At 42.0% G+C, this 14,530-nt stretch overlaps 1 protein-coding gene across 1 annotated transcript in view; it reads right to left on the bottom strand.

Moving 5' to 3' along the window:
* The window catches only part of SUCLG2 (succinate-CoA ligase GDP-forming subunit beta), a 306,332-nt gene that overhangs the window by 145,099 nt on the left and 146,703 nt on the right, over window positions 1-14,530 (bottom strand). Inside the window, exon 5 of the mRNA XM_075549909.1 lies at window positions 2,098-2,250. Coding sequence (XP_075406024.1) covers window positions 2,098-2,250 — 153 coding nt within the window. The remainder of the gene's footprint in view (window positions 1-2,097; window positions 2,251-14,530) is intronic.

Here is a 14,530-nt window from a genome sequence, read left to right as displayed (position 1 = left end):
TAATTTTTGTGACATATCTTGGAAAACTTCCAAATTAAGGTTTGCCTGTCTAATACTACTGCCAAGTACAGAACTTGTCATACACAGGTTAAATATTACCTTATGATGCATACACCTTATTTTTGATGATCACTAGAATTAAAGCTTAAGTTTTAGCAGAGAACCATGCTCACAGACGATATCTAGGGGCGTTCATTTCTATCACTTTATGCATTCATTCTCTAAAACTGTAGGGCAATGTTTTAAATGATGCCGATTTTGAAAATGCTCCGGTATTATTGGTGAATCACAATGTGATATCATAATCGAGCTAACTACAGAGATGACTAAAGGACATAGTAATGAAAATGTTTTCAAACCCATCACCAAATATGAATAAATGATCCAGAAAAGGAGACTCAATACAGGAAATCCCCTTTTTGTGAAGAAAAAGAAACATCTCAATCTAAAAAAAGTATTCTATTGGAAATTTTAAATGGGATGTTTTTTAACACTAAGAACTCAGAATTGATATCTAGAACTTCAGTGCTAAAGGCTGTAGGTTTTCCCTCTTACACAATATTGTTAGGGACCTGAGACGACACTTTCCATGTATTGCTTCACTGAATCCTCACTATTCTACTTTTCCATTTTCTTGATTTAAACATGAGGTTAGAGACATTTAGAAATACACAAGTTAGGTGGGATTTGAACTCAGATCCTTTTAGTAGAAATGGATCTTAGTATCAATACAAGGGATACAATGTTAAGAACTGCAACAAATTGATAGAATCTTGACTTTGGAAAGATTCCTTTAGACCAACGAGAGTCCTGGCATAAAATCAACAGTGAATCAACCCAGAGAAAATGGAACTCACATAGCCCTCTCCCTCAACTTCATTCCTGAGGAAGAAAACTGGGAAAGCAAAACACTCTGAACAGTGCATTGCTTGATTTCACCCAGGCTTCATGGAGCCCTGTTGGTGCTGTTAAGTAAGCACTGAACTGTTAGCCATCAGGTCGGTAGTTCAAACCCAGCAACCACTCAAGGAGAGAAAGACAAGGCTGTCTGCTCCCATCAAGATCTCAATCCTCAGAAACCCTACATAGGGTCAGTATGAGTTGGAATTGACTCGATGGCAGTGACTTATTGGGAACCAACCTTCAGGGGAGGCCTAAGGGTGCAGTGGTTAGAGCATTAACTCTATCACTGAGAAAAGTCAGCTGTTCAAATCCGTACAGCAGCTCAGTGGGAGAAAAGGCTTAGCAATCTGCTCCAGAATGAGCTTAGTGCAGAACTCTTGAAACTAGTTCCGTGAGATCATCTCTAAACCTTAAACCCAAAAGATCCCCTGAACTTTTCTTCAAATTTAACAACCCCAAACCCAGAAACCAAACTCACTGCCATTGAGTGAATGCCAACTTACAGTGACACTATAGGACAGGGTCCAACAGCCCCCACGGGATTCTGAGAGTGTAACTCTTCATGAGAATGGAAAGCCTTGTCTTCCAGCTGCAGAGCTGTTGGTGGTTTCAATCCACTGACCTTGGAGTTAGCAGCTTGACCCTTAACCACTACACCACCAGCGCTCCTAAACCAAACCTAGTAAGGCTAACAACAGGTACAACAGAGCTGCCTTGAGCATCATGCTCTTTCAAAAAATGACCTACATGGGATTAACTTGACAACAGCCAGTCCGAAGGTTAGACAGGAACTTCAGGGGGTAGTGAGTTTACCTCCAGGGGGAAGGAACAACTCAAAAATGGAGGAGAATAGTTGCACAACTTCAAATGCCATCAATGTCACACCACTGGACAGCAGGACCTGTTGCTGCGTGCCTTCTCAACAGCGACAACATAAAATGTTGATATGGGGGTGAGGTGGGGGTGAGAGCGGGGAGACACAGCATAGAAAACCCAGACAGTGGGTCTACTCTGTCTGAGACGGTGCTAGGAGGCAGTCTACTACTCAGAGCACACCCCACCACTCAACCTTCCACTGGGCACCTGGAATCGTAGAGAAACAGATAAAGCGCTGCCAGCCTCAGACTCCACACTAAAAGGCAGTTTCCCCACTAACCAGCAGGTAACAACATGCAGGCAGACATATGAACATACCTTAAAAATAAGTTCTGGAGAAGAAGCTGCCACCTCCTCAATGTCCATGCCCCCCTGGGGACTGCCCACCAGAACGGGGCCGTTGGAGGCTCGATCCAGCAAAATCGCCAGATAGGTTTCCCGGGAGATGTCTAGGGCTTCAGCCACCATCACCTAAAACAAGAGAGGGAAGTCAAGTTAATTTAGTGCCACGCTGATATCCAGGTGGAAGACTGTGCAAACTTCCCACACAAATCAACAGCTTCATTTCCAGGCTCTTGAAACGCGGCGTGAGCTAGCAGAGACTGGAGAGTTCTGCTCTCCGGCTCCACTGTGCCCATTCTCACCTCCTTAATTGATCCCGTTAATGGGTTTCTCGGACTGCTATTTGGTTTTCCTCAAGGAACCTTTCCCACTTTTAATCCTTCTTCCTTTTTTTCCCTCCCCTTCCTTGGGAAACCCTGACACTTAGGACTCCAGGGTGGCAGCTGTCATTTTAATCTTAAATATTAATAGTACATCTCTATTACAGCACTGTTTTTTTCTCAGATTTCACTGGTAGAAAAATCAAGCTTGACCACCAAAGGAGGATTCTTTGTACAGTACGTCTGATGCTTCAGATGTTTTTAAAATTCTGTCTCCTGGATCACTGTGCTATTTCATTTTCATACTTCCCTCTAAATTACACATGTAATATTTTTTTCTTCAAAAATCATGCCAAGGTTGTCAAAAGTATATGATCTAAAATGTGAAAGTCGTTCATTGCTAGTCACCCACACCACCCATACACCCCCATCGACACCCACCCTCTGGGTTCTGTCGAGTCAGGTGGTACTGGTAGTATCATTGGTAGGAAATTCACACCTACCATGCAGGTGACCCAGAAGAACCCTGTCAGCGTACCTCACGCACAGCCATCACCTGGCTGTCGGTGGAGGCCTGCATCTTGCTGTGGGCTGAACATTTTCAGTGGGGCTTCTAAATTACAACAGACTAGGAAGCATGACTTGGCAGTTTACTTTTGTCAGTAAAAACAATCAGCCTATAAAACCCTATGAATCCCAATCGTGTAGTCTGGTCTGTAACGAATCATTGGTTGGCACCGGAGCAGGCAGCCCTCGGTTCCACGGCACAAGAGATCTCTGTGTGTTGTGAACTCAGTGCACAAAAGGTAGCCCAGAAAGACAAGGAGGCCGGCCACCAGTCCATATTGAACCTGTATGATAATTAGGAAAAGGGGCCCTTTTCCCTGGGAAGAGTGGTCACATGCCAGGACTGTGTCTGAGCAAGGCAGGTGTGAGGGTGTGGCCCTTATTCCTGCCTCACCAGATACCCCTTTCCTCTGCACCATTTCCATAATGGAAGGTAGCCATCTTTCTAGGAAAAACCAAGACAATATTTAGTTGGTTCCAAAGCATCTACAAGCATTTAAATAATGGAATATTCTTTCCAAGACCTTCTCTCTTCACAGTGACTGTTAATACATACACGCTGGTGGGTATTTAACCATGGAGCCCTGCGGTGTTGTTAAGGCATTAAAACCCTACTCAGTTGTTAAGTGAAAGGTGAAAGGGTTGATTCACCCAGTGGCATCTCAAAAGCAGGGCCTGGGGAGCTTCCACAACATTAGTCATTAAAAGGCCTAGTGCCTGGGGTCTTAAAGGCTTGAAGGTGAACAAGCGGCCATCTAGCTCAGAAGCAAAAAAGCCCACATGGAAGAAGCACACCAGCCAGTGCGATCACGAGGTGCCAAAGGGACCAGGTATAAGGCATCATGCAATATATATATATATATATATATATATATATATATATATATATATATATATATATATATATATATATATACACACACACACATATATACCATATTGAATGAAGGGGGAAGTGCAGAGTAGAGACCCAAGGCCCAAGTGTCAGCCACTGGAGATCCCCTCATAGAGGGGTTTAGGAGAGGAGATGGGTCAGTCAGGGTGCGAGGTAGTACCAATGAAGAACACAGCTTTCCCCCAGATCCTGGATGCTTCCTCCCCCCAACTACCATGATCCGAATTCTACCTTGAATGGCTGGATAGGGCAGAGGTTGTACACTGGTGCATATGGGAGCTGGAGGCACAGGGAATCCAGGGTGGACAATACCTTCAGGACCAGGGTGTGAGGGGCGATGCTGGGAGAGTGGAGGGTGAGTGGGTTGGAAAGGGGGAACTGATTACAAGGATCCATATGTGACCTCCTCCCTGGGAGATGGACGGCAAAGAAGTGGGGGAAGGGATACTCCGGATAGGGCAAGATATGACAAAATAACAATGTATAAATTACCAAGGGCACATGAGGGAGGGGGGAGCGGGGAGGGAGGGAAAAAAAAGAGGACCTGATGCAAAGGGCTTAAGTGGAGAGCAAATGCTTTGAGAATGATTGGGGCAGGGAATGTGCGGATGTGCTTTATACAATTGATGTATGTATATGTATGGATTGTGATAAGAGTTGTATGAGCCCCTAATAAAATGTTTTTTTTTTTAAAAGAGGCCTGGGGGCACAGTTCTATGCAGACATTAGGAGCTCATGCACAGCAGCAGTGGGGGTGATGATTTAACCAGGTTCCTAAATCACGCCAGACCAACCCCGTTGATGTCAAGTTCATTCTAACTGACAGCAACCCTACCAGACACAGTAGAACTGCCCCATAGGGTTTCCCTTGATTGTTTCTGCTAATTAAGATTTTTTTCAGGGTTAGAATTTATACTAACTGAAAGTTTGACAGTTTGATCCTACCAGCTGCTCAAAGAGAGAAAGATACGGTTTTCTACTTCTGTAAAGATTTATAGTCTTGGAAACCCTAAGGAATTGGAACCACTACAAAGGCAGTGGGTTAACCTTCAAAGATACAAACTTCCATCTTTCTCCTGCAGAGCAGCTGATGAATTTGAACTGCAGGCTCTCAGCTGGCAGTCCATTGCTTTCATCACTGCGCTACCAACATCCCCGACCATGCTGCTGTGACAGACACATACGTGGTCTCCCATGTTCCAAACTGTTAGCCTTGGTGATTATTGTTGTACACCTATCTTTGAGTATTTGTTTTCGTAGCCTTGCATATATGGTATCTAGAATAACAAAGACTAGGGTTTAGCTTTTTATATTTACAGTTTTTATGTGTGCTGTCTAATTGTCGTCCAGAGAGGCTACACCAACTTATACTGCCCTGAGATGGTAAAAGGTATCTTCAAAGATTTTTAAAAGAAAAGAACATTCCCATAAATAAACAGTAGTAGAACTGGACACAGTAAGAACACTTATACTGCTTTTCCTGAAAGCAGTTCGGTAAACGGTTTTAAACAATGATTAATAACATTTGATTTTAGCTACCCAGATACAATAAAAATGTAAGTTTTATGTCACAAAAAATGGAGTAAATAATTAAATAAGAGATAATGTGGTGACTTACAATTTCCATTTATAGTGTTTTAAAAATGATGATAGAATTTATCACCAGTACATGTCTAGGAGGTCTAAATAAAGACATGTACATATGTAAAGATATTTATTCATGATGATAGGGAAATAGATACATGTACATATATTCATAGGTTTAGTATTAAGATAGCAGATGCACACTGGGCCTCCACTCAAGTACTCCCTTAAAGCAAGAATATTTTGTTCTATTAAACTGGCGTTCCATGATGCTCACCTTTCCTACATGATCGCTGAAGACAAAGCGGGTGCATAAGAAAATGTGGTGAAGAATGCTGATGGTGCCCGGCTATTAAAGATATGGCATTGGTGATCTTAAAGGCTTGCAGGTAAACAAGCAGTCATCTAGCTAAGAAACAACAAAGGCCACATGGAAGAAGCATACCAGCCTGTGTGATCATGAGGTGTCAAAGGATCAGGTATCACACATCAAAGAACAAAAGATCATATTACTGTGTGCACACCTTCCCAATATGATCACTGAAGACAAAACGGGTGCATAAGCAAATGTGGTGAAGAAAGCTGATGATATCAAGCTATCAAAAGATATAGCACCTGAGGTTTTAAAGGTTTGAAGGTAAACAAGCTACCATCTAGCTCAGACGCAATAAAGCCCACATGGAAGAAGCATACCGGCCTGTGTGATCATGAGATGTCGAAGGAATCACGTATCAGGCATCAAAGAACAAAAAATCAAATCATTGTGAATGAGGGGGAGCGCAGATTAGGGACCCAATCTGTAGGCAACTGGAAATCCCCTTATGGGTCGTGGGGAGTTGATGAGCCAATCACGGTGCAGTATAGCAATGATGAAACATACAACTTTCCTCAAGTTCCTAAATGCTTCTTCCCCTCTGTGCCCTCCCCCACCCCCACTATCATGATCCCATTTCTATATTACAAATCTGGCTAGACCAGAAGATGTACACTGATACAAAGAGAAAATGGAAACACAGGGAATCCAGGATGCATGATCCCTTCAGAACCAGTGCTGAGAATGGTGATACTGGTAGGGTGTAGGTAGGGTGGGGTGGAAAGAGGGAACTGATTACAAGGATCTACATATAACCTCCTTCCTGGGGGATAGACAACAGAAAAGTGGGTGAAGGGAATAGGTAAGAGATGACAAAATAATAATAATTTATAAATTATCAAGGGTTCATGAGGAAGGGGGTAGGGGGGAAGGAGGGGGAAAAGGAGGACCTGATACCAAGGCCTCAAGCAGAAAGCACGTGTCTTGAGAATGATGATGGCAACAAATGTACAAATGTGCTTGACATAATTGATGGATGTATGGATTGTGACAAGAGTTGATCGAGCCCCCATAAAATGATTTTTTTTAAAAGAATCTTTCGCCAGTGAAAAGGAGCCCTCCAAGCAGAGTGACTTGACCCCACAGGACACTGTGGGAGAGGGACTGACAGACAGCCGTGGGGTGTTTCTATTTTGTCGTCCAGTAGGGTTTCAATGAGCTCCAAACACCTTGAGGACAATGTTAAGAAAATATACCACATATGCTGCTTCTCATTGACTTTTTAATCAAATGGGAAGTCACAAGAGTAATATTAAAACTAGATCTGGACACAAAAAGCTAAGATTACCATGGAACTATTCTGATTTCCAGTTGGTTGTTTTTCCAGAAATACAGGTCATGGAAAATGCCATTAGGTGGCCTGGAACACTCTCACTTTCTGATTTAAGAGTGGGAAAATATTTGAAGCAAAACAATTTTTTTAACTATCCTTTCCTCCTCAGATTAATATTTAATTTTGGTTTAAAGAAATAACAAGAAGTTCACCTTTATACGCCACACTATTAATACAAATATCATAATTAAGAAATCAACTCTTTTACATCTCTGTTTTAGATATTTGGTAGACACAAACAACTGAGAAGCATGCTTTGGTTGCGCTTTCAAGTCTATTGGTGGAATCACTCGTTTCCTCGTGTGCCATTAGCCTAGGATGAATGATTTAAAGTGCTGGGGAGTCACTCCGAGAAGCAACGCCGCATTTTAACTTTTGAGGGTGTCACTCAACAGTTCTGTCCTTAATCCTCCAAATGTCAAGAGAAGTATTCTGCATTCCACCAAAATTCTGTTTGCAAAGACCAGTTGTGTCTCAAACAATTCCTCTCGTAGAATTAATGGATCACTTTTGAAGAAGAAGTGCCTAGGAAAATGAAGACAGCCCAGGAGAAACTCAAGAAATTCTACATAAAGACCATTTCTAATGTTATTTCATGATCTGTAACCTATGTAGGCAGAATAGAAACTGTCATTGGGAGAATCTAATGAACTCCAAGAACACTCATCCCATGAGAGGCTTAGTTAGGTACAGTTTAAGGGATGAAAATTAAAAATAAATTAATTTTAAAAGCTGCAGCCATGAGTTACAGAAGGAATGCCATGAATCCTTCATTTTTGCAGTTTTTAACTTTACCTTAATGGGACCACTGGCATTCCGCCCAGTGCAACTCGAACGGTGGTATCCGAATGAGAACCAGCAAACAAACTATTTGTACGGGCACTGCCTCGGTAGAAGTTAGGTGTCATAAAACACGGCTCTAGGAAGTTCTTGTTCACATCTCGTTTTCCGCCTGTGTATTTTGAAATCCAGATTGTCTACATTATCCCCATGATTACTTATGTCAGTTTTATAATGTAACTAATACCAGTGTATGCATGATAGACAGTAATTTTCTGTGCCTTACTAAGAATATAGACGTATGCATCATTGGTTTCGATTTTCAGCTAATTTTGTACTTGGTAGTCCTCTTGTATACTTAACCCCTGCTAGACTTACACAGTCTTCCTGGGGAAGCTGAGTAAATGTCCTACTCTTTTAGCAAGGTGGTGCATAGGTTTGGGTACTTCAGTTATGAAGCCGGCTATTGATGAGGGCTTGCAAACATGCTTTCTGTTGTTGAACACGAAATTAAATGATTTTAGGATTTATGTCTATAAGATCATTTACCAAACAATTGTCCTTTTAAAGACTAAACAAACAAACAAATAAAACCATTTTCTCAATGTTTGAACGAACTGCTCTGTGGAGCCATGGTCTCCCGTGGCACTGAAGCATGGACCCCAGGAACTGAAGGCTGCCTCTTAGGAGCTCATGAAGCACACACTACACTGGCACAGAGTAAGAGCTTGTTTTTGTTTTTCATTCTGCCGCATTGTCTTCTTAAATAAAACTTAGAAACGGAAAGCTTCTACAGTCCAGGACAATCTCCCGAGAGGGGACCCAGCAGAAAGGCATGGAGATCTAGTTCTGAAAAATCAGTCACTGGAAACCCTACAGAGCTCAGGTCACCTCTGACACAGGTGGAGTCATCCCAAGTGTGCACTGATTAGATGGTAGCATGTTTGGGTTTATAATCTGCGGGCTTCTGCTTTTGTGACATTACAAAGATGTAATTTCCCTAGTCCTTTTGCTAAGTAAAAATAAAAACCTTGGACTTTATACCTAAAGCTGATGCAGAAGACCTGGAAAGTCAGGAGAAAAAAGTAGAGGGAGGGCTCAGGGAGCTCGGGGTCCAAGAAAAATATGATGCGGGGACCCTGAGTTTCTTTTTGCCTCAAAAACCTCAGCATGGGTGCTGGAGAAGTCAGCCACCCCAAACACCAAAGGTTCAGGCAAAGAGTCTTCAGGCCTCTATGACTTCACTAGAGAAATCTATCAAAGATTTAAATATGGATTGGCAACAACTTTAAATAATCACTTTCAGAAAAATAGCAGAGGAGGGGAACTTCTCAACATATTTTATGAAGCTGTTATTAGTTGAATACCAAAACCAGAAAAAGATAATAAAAGAGCAAAAAAACTTGCAGATCAATATCTCTCACAAATATCTATACGAAAATTCCTAACAAAATATTAGCAAATACAAGTTCCATGTAAAGAGAATCATGCACAGCGATGAAGTGGAGGTCACTCTAGAGTTGCAAGGAATTTCCCTATTCCTAAAGCAGTCAAGCTTTTGCATTAACAGTGTAAAGGAAAAGGAAAAGCAAAAACATTTCCTATGATTATATCAACTAATGAAGAATAACACATTGGGGACACCAATACAGGATAAAAATTCATAGAGTAGAAATAAATAGAAGGGTATTCCTCAACCTGATAGAAATTATCTTCAAAACGCCTACTTCTGATGTTATATTTGTAATAGTGAAAGGCAATGTTGAACTGCCCTCAGACGGGGAATGAGGCAAAGGAGGCCACTGGTACCATTCGGGTCCCCCTCACATCTGGAAACGCTCGCCAGTAAAACAGGTAGATGAACACACATGGGCCAAGAAAAAATCAAATCATCCCTATTTGCAGATTACGTGACAGACTGTATGCAAAACCTCAAGGAACCTTAAAAAAAAATCCTTAAAACTGCTGAGAAAGTGGGTGCAGCAAGGCCACAGAAGAGAAGAGAAGCGTCCAGCACCCACAGACTTTCTAGAGATGCAATGAGCTCATGGACACTGAAAGGGAGATCCAAGGGAATTACAACGGCTCAAAAAGGTCTAGATGGAAATCTAACAAAGCACGTACTATCTGCTGAAAACCGCAAAGTGCTGATGAAAGAAACAAAGGATCTCAGCAAATGGAGTGGCACATGAACCGGAACATAGTAAAACTAGCAATTCTCTCTGACTTGATATACAAGTTGAGCAAAACCATATCAAGATCCCAACAAGATTACTTATATAGAGATAAGCTTATTCTAAGACTTATATTAAAAAGCCATAGGAATTAGAATAACGAAGTTATTTCTGGAACGAAGAAACTGAGAAGAATCAGGGTATGCAATTCAAACAATTACTGCATGGTCACAGTAATCAAGAGTGTGTGATATTGGTAGATGTACAGGCATCGATATTAACCAAACAGAAGAGAAATGATAAAAATAAACTCGTACAAATACGTTCACTTGATATCTAATAAAGACGCAAAAGCAATTCCATGAGAGAAAGACGGCACTTCTGACAAATGCTACTGGAGTAAGCACCAGCCAAAGATGGAAGAACCTCTATCGAAATACGTCTGACACTGTGCTTAAAGTTAACCTAAAATACATCACACACCTCAACGGGAAATGCAGAACTGAAAAACGTTTAGGGAAAAAACGAGTCTTGACACGTAGGATGCTGGTATTAGAGGGCAACTCCAAATTTGTTCAAATCTCGCCAACCCATGGATGGGCTCAAACTGCCAACTTTTGGGCTAATACTTGAGTGCTTAACTTTTTATACCACTCAGGACCTAGTAGGTGGGCTCTGCCTGGGAAAGGAATTCGTAGGATTGCTACAGAGAGCGCACATTTGTCAATGGAAATATTGATCAATGGGCTATGGACAAATTTCAAGATGTTCTCTTTGTGGAAGACTTGTCGAGAAGGTACTAAGTTATGACCAGAAGAAAACATTTGCAAACCATACATCTAATAAAGGACTAGGATCAAAAATAACTCTCAAAGTCTAGTAGTTTTCTTTTTTTAAAGAAAAATCCAATTAGAAAACGGGCAGAAGACACAGAGGCATTTCAGCACAGAGGTCCAGGTGGCCAATAAGCATATGAAAAGATGCTCAACATCGTTAAGAAAATATCATTTAATACCACAATGAGTTATTACAACAGAACGGGTAGGTATAATAAGCCATAATGACTTTGCTGACTTCATTAGTGTTCTCTGTTTTGCTTCTCTAAGTTCTAATATCCATTGCAACACCTATAAAATCAGGACTTGGATAAAATTCACGATCAAAGGGCTTATTAGGAAGCATACAGGTTGTAATGCCAGTGAGAAATGCTTGGGGTTGAGTTATCAGGCCAGGTTACAAAGTTCTGCCAAGTCAGCTAACAAATGCCAAAGGGCAGACCACTCCTCTATCTCCTTCACCCCAAAGGCATTAGACTGAAACGCCATGGACGAGCAAACTCAGCTCCCTGATTTAAATGCCTAGAGGAACCCCACTAGAGCAAACCTCGGCTCAAAGGCACTCAGCTCCACTTCTCTGGGTCAGCAAGTCCAACTCCCCCAATTAAGTGCCTAGAGGCCTCTCACTCTGCAAGCCAGTCTTCTGCACAAGATCACTCAGCTCTGTGTGCTCCCTGGGCTGGTAAGTCCATCACTTGCCTCCATGCTCTGGCTCCTGCCCCTGTTGCTGCTCCTCTGAGGCCATCGCTGTCTTCTGCTATAGGAGGTTTACTGTGCAGGGATCGTGGGTCCAGAGCAGATGCTTCATCCCTGGCTCTTGCTGGTAGTGAGAACCTTACTAGTGCTTCTCAGCTTACCAGGCCCATGCCGGGGAAGGTCTTTAGGAGGGAGTTAGAGACTTGGCTAACGGAGCCACATAAATAATTCGCTGTCCTTGAAATGATGACAGTACCAAAAACAAACACACTCACTGCAATAAGGGCAATTCTGACTCATAGTGACCCTAAAGGGCAGGGTAGAGTAACCAGAGTTTCTGAAATTGTAAGACTTTATAGGACTGGGAAGCCTTGTCTTTCTCCCTAGAAGTAGCTGGTGTTTTTGAACTGCTGACCATGCTGTTAGCAGACTAAAGTATAGCCCACTAAATTACCAAGGAATACAGAAAAATGTTTAAGATGTTTGTATTCACTTTGAGGAATGAATCATGTGGAATGGAGGCTCAGGACCAAGGTTTTGGGAAAAACCAAGGTCAAAAACTGACATGCCCAGAAAGCCAATGCTCTATGGCCTATGTTGGTGAGTACAGACTTATGGGTGGTCTTCTAACATGCAACTACTGTCTTCTGTTCGGAGCATAGAAAAGTGAAGAAAATAAAAGATACATGAAAACAATTATTCCAATGGACCAGGAGAGACCATCAATCTCTTAAGACGCTGAGACCAGAACCAACTCCTCTGAAAGGGATCACATTAGAAGGTCTTGGATAGACAGGAAGAAGCCCCGGTGGAGATTTGGGTTAGGTACTGGCCTGCTGACAGCAAGGTCAGCAGTTCAAACCTACTGGATGCTCTGCAGGAGAAAGATGAGGCTGTCTGATCAGGTAAAGATTCTGTGGCTTTCTAATTTAGACAGAGTGGGAGAAAAACATGGAACAAAACTTAAAAGAAAAAAATTAAATTATGTTTATTGGCTGGACAGGGGCACTGATAAAACCTCACAGACTGTGGTCTTAGCATGCAGAAAAAAGCACAAGAAATCTACTACCAAAGAATAACATTATTTTTAAATTCACAAAGCAAAACCAATCAATCAATCAATAATTTAAATCAAAGTACAAAGGAGTATTACAGGGTGTGAAGGCTATGGCGACACCAAATTAAACTTGATTGACAATTCACCTTTGTCATCCTTCAATATTCAAATTCATTCAGTCGGTATGATCCTTCATGTCATTCGACTGTGACAGTACACTATTGAAAGCAAAGGTCATTAGAATGTAGGATGTGTACAACAATTTCTATAATGTAAACAGGATCATTAAATTTTTAAAAATATATTTGTACTAGAAAAAACAGTTTGTCTCTGAGAGATGGGACTAAAGGTCGTATTCAGTTTTAATCCTGTTAGCCGGCAGTATTTTCCAAATTGTCAGAAGCACATACCATTTAAAAAGGAAATACGTATTCCAAAGTTGGGGGAAGCATGACATCAGCAAATTCTGCCAAGGCTATCGAGACACGGATCACTTATACATCACTAGGAGGAATGTGACCTGGTTTGGCCGTTCGGGAGAAGTTGGCATTTTCTTTTTTAAAAAGTCAACAACTACCCTCTGACTACATGCAACCGGTATCTGATTCGGCAAATGTCTCCTGGGACCTTTAATCCCAGAGAAATGGAAATGCGGTTCAAACAAAAGCTTGTACACAATGTTCACAGCAACTTTATTTGGAATGGTCCCAAAAGAGAAAGCAGCGAGATCTCCTCAGCGGCTGGAGAGTTACTCTCGGGTAATAAACAGGTGCTACTGATAATCACACATCCTGGAACAGATGGCAGTTACAAAAACACCACTGACAACCACAACAACCTGGACGACCCTCCAAGAAGTTGTGCTGTGTGAAAAAGGGTAGCAACCCAAAGTCAAATACTGTATACTTTTAGCCACATAAAATTATGGAACTAACCAAACTATTCAATGGAGAACGGATTAGCCATTGCCAGAGGTAAAAGGGGAAATCTAGACCAGGGGAAAAATCCAAACCAAAAAGCCAGTTCCCTGCCATCTAATCAACTGTGGCCCGTAGTGACCCTAGAGGGCAGGGAGGGGACAACAGCTCCTGTGGGGTTTTGAGACTGTCCATCTCTATGGGAGTAGAAAGCCTCTTCTCACTCCCGAGGAGCAGCTGGTGGTTACAAACTGCTGACCTTGTGGTGAGCAGCACAAAGAGCAACCCACTAAGCCGCCCGGGCACTGAGGGGAAATCACATGAAGGGGTCCTTGTGGGGAAGGAAATCTGAGTATTTTGACTAGATCAGACACAGAACTCCAGAGGTCACACTGGACCATAATTATAGAAAATGGGTAGAGTGGGTGGGGATTTCTCAGTACTGATTTTTACAACTCCCTGTGAATCTATAATTATAGCAACACAAACATTTTATTTAAAAATATCTATTTCTGTCATGCTAATGACAATGTGCACATCCAGTATTAAATGATCACTGTGTTAGTGACTTAAGGAGTCCTGGTGGCATCACCGGTTCAAAATCATCAGCCACTCGGTGGGGAAAGGAGAGGCTTTCCAGTCCCACAGTGAAGCGCAGCCTGGGAAACACATCCAGGCAGTTCTCCGCCCTGTGAGGCTGCTATGAGCCGGAATGGAAGTGGGGGATGCGGGTTTATTTTTTGTTTGTTTATTCTGCATGTTAGACACTTACTCCATGCACGGACTAATGTATTTAGTCTTTAACAATCACATCAGGCATGTTATTACCATTCCCATTTGAAAGGACAGCATGGATTATTAAATGCTGGAACATCAT

This window comes from Tenrec ecaudatus, chromosome 5 (assembly GCF_050624435.1).
Source record: "Tenrec ecaudatus isolate mTenEca1 chromosome 5, mTenEca1.hap1, whole genome shotgun sequence".
Taxonomy (NCBI): Eukaryota; Metazoa; Chordata; class Mammalia; order Afrosoricida; family Tenrecidae; genus Tenrec; species Tenrec ecaudatus.
The sequence above is the reverse complement of the archived record's forward strand: the minus strand, read 5'-3'. Positions and strand labels throughout refer to the sequence as shown.